This window comes from Engraulis encrasicolus, chromosome 6, assembly GCF_034702125.1.
Source record: "Engraulis encrasicolus isolate BLACKSEA-1 chromosome 6, IST_EnEncr_1.0, whole genome shotgun sequence".
NCBI lineage: Eukaryota > Metazoa > Chordata > Actinopteri > Clupeiformes > Engraulidae > Engraulis > Engraulis encrasicolus.
This window is the reverse complement of record NC_085862.1, coordinates 34,578,369-34,586,553: the sequence shown is the minus strand read 5'-3', so window position 1 is coordinate 34,586,553 and position 8,185 is coordinate 34,578,369. Positions and strand designations below refer to the sequence as shown.

At 45.4% G+C, this 8,185-nt stretch overlaps 1 protein-coding gene across 1 annotated transcript in view; it reads right to left on the bottom strand.

Moving 5' to 3' along the window:
• Positions 1–329: 329 nt before the first annotated feature.
• atp8b3 (ATPase phospholipid transporting 8B3) overlaps positions 330–8,185 on the bottom strand; it is a 30,457-nt gene continuing 22,601 nt past the window's right edge. The window contains exons 21-29 of the mRNA XM_063201362.1: positions 7,550–7,625; positions 6,501–6,630; positions 6,045–6,231; positions 4,742–4,965; positions 3,773–3,856; positions 3,152–3,376; positions 1,944–2,082; positions 1,397–1,527; positions 330–715 (exon numbers count right to left, since the gene is read on the bottom strand). Coding sequence (XP_063057432.1) covers positions 434–715; positions 1,397–1,527; positions 1,944–2,082; positions 3,152–3,376; positions 3,773–3,856; positions 4,742–4,965; positions 6,045–6,231; positions 6,501–6,630; positions 7,550–7,625 — 1,478 coding nt within the window. The 3' untranslated portion in view covers positions 330–433. The remainder of the gene's footprint in view (positions 716–1,396; positions 1,528–1,943; positions 2,083–3,151; positions 3,377–3,772; positions 3,857–4,741; positions 4,966–6,044; positions 6,232–6,500; positions 6,631–7,549; positions 7,626–8,185) is intronic.

Sequence of the window (8,185 nt, the reverse complement as noted above, 5' to 3'; positions counted from 1 at the left end):
TGTGTAGTGCTCCATTTAGTTTCCCTTTCAAAATCCAACACACTTAAAAATCCTTAACCCTTGGGCTGCAGGGTCTCAGTGGGCTAAGGTGCCACACCATTCATTGAAGGACCCGGGTTCAAGTCTATCCTGAGGTAATTTCCCGATCTCTCTCTCTCTCTCTCTCTCTCTCTCTCTCTCTCTCTCTCTCACACACACACACACACACACACACACACACACACACACACACACACACACACACACACACACACACACACACACACACACACACACACACACACACACACACACACACACACACACACACAGACTATTTTCCTGTCACGCTCTCATACTGTCCTATCTAAATCAAGGCATTACAACCCAAAACAATATCTAAAAATTCCATGGATTGACAGCTGCCCTCTCAGAAACACAAGTAACATATTCTTCATGACTGGTCAGCAGCAACAGTGTCCCCATTGGCATGGCCCGGGAGGTACTGCTGGTGCTGCTGGTGTTCGTTGACGGTCTCTGCCCCTGCTGGATGTGGGGTTGGCTGGCGGGGGCCCTCACCACTGGTGCTCCGGAGTCCAGCTCCAGAGGTGATGAGGCGGCCAAAGCCTTTACCCTGGGACACGGCGTAGGAGGAGCGCCGCTGGACGGCTCCGCGCTGGAACGGAGCCCTCTTGCTATCGGGCCTGGTCAGCTCAGAGTCCCTCTGGCTACGGACCTGAGGAGGGGGCACACACCACATGGAGATACAGTATCAGCCGCAAACCTCCAAAAATGTTCAATCATATTTCTCTCTCTTTTTCTCTCACTCTTGGTTCTTGCACAAAAAGGTTCAACAGATAACACAAAACACAATGCAACTTCAACAAAAGTCTCCAGTATTTTGATTTAGTAATGCTGTTTCTTTCACATATTGTGGATAGCCTTAAAGCTCCCACACACAAGCACAATCTTTAATTGATATATCAATTGATTCAATTGATATTGCAGTGATTTTGGATAAATACTGATATTCTCAATTGGTTTGTCACACTTTCAGCCTATCTTTCAGTCTCTCTCAGTCTCTCTCAGTCTCTCTCAGTCTCTATCAGTCTCTCTCTCTCTCTCTCTCTCTCTCTCTCTCTCTCTCTCTCTCTCTCTCTCTCTCACACACACACACACACACACACACACACACACACACACACACACACACACACACACACACACACACACACACACACACACACCAGAACCATAATGATAATACCACAACATGACACGCCTGGATTACACTACAAGAATGCTTTACAGACAGACAGTATGCGGCTTGTGGACAGTAGCCAAGAGCCTCTGCTGCCGTTGGGGCCTCTACTGGGGTCGACGGAGCGTGCATGTGTGGCATGTGTATCTCACCCACCCGGTGTGTGTTGGAGCGTGACAGCACCACGTCCAGGGCCCGCATCAGCATTGATGGGAGGAGGGCGGCACAGGTGGTCAATAGAACAGTAAGCCACACCACCGGCTCTCTAAAGGCATTTATTGACGCTCCTGCCACAAAACGAGAATGTTTCATTTGACAGTAATGAAGATTAATCGAGAAGGCATCCACAGCGTGTGTGTGTGTGCACTTTTGATGTGTGTGTGTGTGTGTGCGTGTGTGTCTACAGTGTGTACAGTGTGTGTGTGTGTGTGTGTGTGTGTGTGTGTGTGTGTGTGTGTGTGTGTGTGTGTGTGTGTGTGTGTGTGTGTGTGTGTACAGTGTGTGTGAGTGAGTGAGTGAGTGAGTGAGTGAGTGAGTGAGTGAGTGAGTGAGTGAGTGAGTGAGTGAGAGGAAGAGAGAAAGAGATAAATAAAGAGAGAAAGATAAAAAGAAAGAAAGGGGAGCACTGTATGTACTGTATGTAAGATATCTACATTCTCTACATTTACATGTTTGAGGATAAAGAAATGGTAACATTTCTTACCCGGAAATATGTAGTCATTGGGAGCTCTGGAGTGCAGACGAGGACTGTGCAAGATGAGCGTGGACACGAAATACAAGAGGAGACTGAGGCTCAGGGCTACTACATTGTACTTGGTCCAGTACTTTGTTTTAATGGCTACCTGTAAATACAAACAACTCTATGTTACCATTAACCTACAATATTTTGAGGACTAGATATCATATTAGCAGAGGCGGACTTTCCATTAGGCAAACCTAGGCAATTGCCTAGGGCCCGACCAAATTTGTCCTCCAAAGGGGCCCCAACTGTCACAACAGTCGCAGTAAACACCAAAAAATGCAGGTTTGATCTTAATGTGTCACTTTATGTAAGAAAGTAATCAAAGATCTATGAGACAAAACACTTGAAGAGCACCAAAACATAGAATTTTATGTCTATATAATGACATTTGAGGGCCCCCTCTTTATATTTCGCCTAGGGCCCCAAAACGGCTAGATCCGCCCCCTGCATATTAGTGTTAAAGGAGTACTGTGTAGGATCAGGATGATGGCCAGAGTTGAGTAGGTATTGCAACTATGCTGCTCATTGAAACTGTGCTGCCTATTGCCAATTTCGATCTTTTCACGATCTTTATTTACTAAATAATAAACTAATATTTACTAGTATGACCAAAGAACACTAAGTTTTGCAGCTTACAACGTCTATTTCTGGTAATTCAAAATGGCGGACATGGAGACGATCCACCTTTTCATGTATGGAAAGTGCAATTTTCCCAGTTATAATGCATACTTAGAATTTGATGGTGGTGGTACATATCAGTTTTTTCAGTGACAATTTTAGCACTACCTACCACAATACTACACTACTGTGGCATTACATGGCGCAATACATTATACAGGTAACTTGGTTATTTGCCCTTCTGGTAATACCAATAGGAGCCTTGTCTGAAGAGCATTATAATTACACAGTAATACACTAAAGCAGAAGTTTATTTCCATTACGTATTACGATTCCAATTACTTGTGTCCCTGGCCATCAGTTAATGTGCTATTGCGTGACAATGTGTCACGTGAACAGTTCAAGAGGTTCATGTGAGTGTAACTGCCTCTTAGGAGCTAAAGTGCTCAATACACTCTTTTGGGACACCACACTTTCCCTCCTCACCCCCTCCTCACCTCCCCAGCCTCCACCACTCCAATCCCCGCCCGCCCGCCCACCCCTTGTGTTACCTCAGCGGTTGCCGTGAACACTGCTGCCATGCCTATGGTGACGGCCAGGGTCTGGTAGTCGAGGGCGAGGCTCTGGAAGACGCCCAGGGGCAGGAGGCAGAGCACCAGGGAGGCGTAGAGGGAGTAGAGCAGGGTGGCCCCCAGGGCCCGCGGGCCAAAGTGCTCCATCCGGCGGCCCTTCTGGTACATCTCTGGCCAGCGCACGCACCCCTCCGCGCTCACGTCCTGGTCATCGAGATAGACAACAACATCATCGTCACCATGGTGATGTTAGAGTCCATAGCAACTGAGGTAAACATTGTGGAAGTGTTACAGTGAAATTGTTAGTTGACAATAATTGGCATGATGCCTCATGCACTCAAGGCAAGCTTCATTATTCATTCTAATGACATAGTAAAACATGCTTTAAAAATGTATGCACAAGATAGATTTACTGATCCACTATCCACTATGACATGCATATTCATACATATTTCATACAGTTTGTATTCATACATTTCTTTATTCTGGTAAGACCTTTGAAAACTGTACAGAGGAATTTCAAAGCAAGAGATATGCTGCTTCATCGTCTTAGTGCTGAATAGTTGGCGAGGTATGGATATTATCATGCATTTGTCTTACCTGCTCAAAGACAGCCAGGCACTGCACAGGTATGGAGGTGTACATGACGGTATACAGAGAAATAAACCAGCTCTCATATACCCGCTATAGGATAAAAACACAACAGAATTAACTCTTTAAATATCAACACTGGTGCTTCACAAGGTGCAGACTAATAATGTTTCTGGATTTGAGTGAAGTTAAGACTGCTTTGGTATTTTATGTGAAGCAATGTGCACTGAGTGTATATGAACTATATTTGAGCTGCTTTGTGAAATGATATCACCGATAAGAATAATACAGTCCATGTCATCCAAAGGATGTTTGCTTGAACATGTCTCCTTACAGGTAAAATTACACTCTAGAAGCATTAAAGCAGTTGGATGGGAGATACTATAACAACTTTGAAACCTCTATTGATGTATGTGGGCTTCTGATGAGATACATATACAAAGGAAATATCGACATAAGGGTGATGTGTAATACATTCAGTTCAAAGACAGTTTGCTGGTTGTAAGTTAGAACAGAGACACTGCAAAACATCCGTCACAGCAACTGTTATGTTACAGTATGTCACAGTAACTGTTTACTCTGATTTAAAAAAAAAACGCAAAGACAAAGCTAATAGATACATACTAGGGATGCAAACGATTAATCGATTAATCAACTTTAATCGACCAATGCGTTAATCGATTAAAAAACATTAATCGCAATTAATCGACAATTCAACTCAATCAAAATGTTTGGAGAAACATTGAGATTTTGGGGGGGAAAACGCCGCTTATCAATTAATCGTAAGTCGATCGATAAGGCTATCAACTAATGATTAATGAATTAATCGATAATTTGCATCCCTAATACATACACAGTTTAAATAAATAAATGTAGACATTGCATGGGCATTGCAGATCCATATATGTGTGTTAGCACTCTGCACCACAGCTCTCCTATAAATGCAGCTCATTAATTGACTAATTCCACCTTCTGTACCTGTGAGCTGAAGCCGCTGAAGAAGCTGTACCAGACGTGCACGAGGGCGAAGGAGGTGGTCTTGAAGAGGAAGACGCGCAGGAAGAGGCAGATGCGCTGGCTGGACCAGTGGCCGTGCACCAGCAGCAGGCGGCCCAGGAAGCGGAACTGGCCCAGGGCGTAGTCGGCATTCTGCACCGCCTGGCTGCCCTCCACGCCGTACAGCCCCACGCCCACATGAGACGCTGGGAGAGGGGGACGGGAGATGAGATTGATGAAAAACAGACAGGGGAAGGATGAGAAAAAGACTTTATGTAAGGGTTAACGTTCGGCGAGAAGGTCGCTACCGTGGAATAGCAGCACGACAGAGAGAATCTTTAGACCCCGACGCGGAGCGGAGGGGTCTTGTTCTCTCTGAAGTGCTGCTATTCCACAAAGCGACCGACTCGCCGAAAGTTAACCCGCTTATTATATGGATATACTTAAATGATTCACACATGGCGGGGACATTTCTTTAGGCCTATTTAATGTTAAGTCTATTATAGTTTTTAATGTCAAAAGATTGTTGCTGCGCAAAACAAAACAGTGCCGTTGTGGAACACCGCTAGGCAACAGCTAGGTAGCCAGAACAACAGGTGTTGTCTATCACAGCAGCTGATTAGAGTCTTGTTGAAAAGTCGCTTTAGCAGTGAAAAGTCTTGTTGCCATTGACAGCGGTCTGTTATAGACCAACCCGTCCGTTATCGAAAAATAACAGACGTGCGAACGTTGGGGAGCCCCGTTGAAATGAATGGAGCATTCGACCGATGACGTCACACCATATAATAATAGGGTAATAAAGTGCACTTTTCCATCAAAAACGGAGCAGATATTGGAGTGAGGATGACACTTGCTCTCAAAGGCTCAAAGACTAGGCCATAACATTTTGACATTGTGCGTCTTTTTCTGAGTTGAAGCTAAGAGATACGAGTGGGCTGTGCAAGATACCGCCTATTGCCTTACTCTTGATCATGTTGACCTTGTTGGCCCAGACAAACATGCACATAGACAGTTAACACCTCTTGCACGGGTGAGGTATAAATGCAATTTTGTTGTGTGCAGTGTGCGCTTGTGTGCTGTGGAGTGCTGTGTCACAATAACAATGGAAATTGGAATTTCCCAGGTGGGCATTCTCGTTCAATTAATAGCTAGTAGCTATTGTGCTAACTACCTTTTGCCGCCTTACTCTGGACCATATTGATGGCGTAGGTCCAAACCAATATTCTTCATACAGTATAGGTACTTAGTTACTGGTGTGTGAGTGAGCATATCTCTGCAGCCTTACTCTTGATCATGTTGACGTCGTTGGCCCCGTCCCCGATGGAGAGCGTGACGGAGGAGGTGTGTCTCCTCACCAGCTGCACCACCTGGGCCTTCTGCCCCGGGGTCACCCGGCAACACAGCACCGACGCGCACTGATTGGCCAGCGCCACAAACCTGGAGCCCGACTCTGGCACGGCCAGCAGCTCCGCCTGACACAAGCCAGCAAGACCGACAGGCAGAAAGACACAGGCAGACAGTCACATCACGCTTCATGCCATTACTTCATTAACCAGCTAACTATTGACGAGCTGATTGGTTAATTGGTTGATTGATTGGTTGATTGATTGGGAGGTTTGAACGGTTTGGGCTGATGGATCCGTTTGTTTATTTGTTCATACGTGTATTCACTAAAAAATGATAGATGTGCATTTGTTGTGGTCACTGGCTTTGAAGGAGGGAGATGGATTGCTTGTCTCACCAGCTCCAGTCCATTGATGACTATAGTGGAGTTGTCCGCCAACATGCTTTTGTCTGTCTTCGTAGACCATATTTCAGATTTTTTCTTCTGACGAACTGCAACATCTGGGTCAGAAGACTGTAGAAGCTGCCTAGAGTAAGGACATAAGAAATATTACATTATTACATTACATTGCATTTGGCAGACGCTTTATAACCAAAGCGACTTTCAAAAGAGGAGTAGATACAATGCAATACACATGTATAGTAGACAGTAAAATAGCCAAGATGGAGTCAAATGCGAAAAACAATTCTGTGAGTTGAAAGAAAATAAAAAACAGAATGGAAAAGAACAGAATAGAGTACTGTAGTTGAGTAGAGTACCATAGCACCAATTTCAATTAAGCAATGGGTTATGAAAATGACACCTTTGCCGTATCCGTAATGCACAGTTGGGGGTTGCTAGTGGATTGTGTTTGGAATGCAATCACATTACAATTCATCTGGTTACTCTGGAGTTACATTATTCAGTATACAGTTTGCAAGTATATTACAGTATGTCGCAAGTGTATGTTTGCAAAAACTGCATGCAGGTGTAGTTACACAGTTATTCTAGGTGCATGCATACATGCATCAGGACATGTGTATATATGTGTTTCTGTGTGTGTGTGTGTGTGTGTGTGTGTGTGTGTGTGTGTGTGTGTGTGTGTGTGTGTGTGTGTGTGTGTGTGTGTGTGTGTGTGTGTGTGTGTGTGTGTGTGTGTGTGTGTGTGTGTGTGTGTGTGTGTGTGTGTGTTTGTGTCCGCGTGCACGTGCACGTGCAAATGTGTGTGCATTGATGTGGGTTGAGAGGAATAAAAACAAGACAGACAGACAGACAGACATGGAGAAAGAGAAAATGCCTCATGCACACACACACACACACACACACACACACACACACACACACACACACACACACACACACACACACACACACACACACACTACTGTCACAAGCCATTTCAGTGGCGCTAACACGATTTGCGGGGTTATATCCAATGCAGCATCCGGGCCCAGCACACATCTGACCTGAGTTGCTCTCCTTGCAGCAGGCTGGTGTCAGGATCCATTAGGCGGCAGGCGTAGCCCACGTTCACCGCCGTCTCTGTGGAGGACAACAAAGCAAGGCAGGCCCTGGTCAGGCCAAGCGAGAGCACCTGTCTCCTCTTGCATGTCAGCTAGACATACGGTTGATTGACGGAGGCGCTGAGGCTCTGGGTTTGTGCTTGGTTACCTTGGGTAACACTGTGCACAAAACTTCCTGTGTACCTCGCACATATTGCACATGTATTTAAACATGCATGTATGCACATAAAACCAAACACACACACAGACACACACAGACACACAGACACACACACACGTGCTCGCGCACACACACACACACACACACACAGACACACACAGACACACACACACGTGCTCGCGCACACACACACACACACACACACACACACGCACACACGCACACACACACACACACACACACACACACACACACACACACACACACACACACACACACACACACACACACACACACACACACACGCACACTCACACACACACACACACACACACACACGCACACACACAATGTAAAGGCTTACCCTGCTGTACAAAGGCAAAGTGTAGTAACTGCATATTTTGTCAAAATTGAGCTTA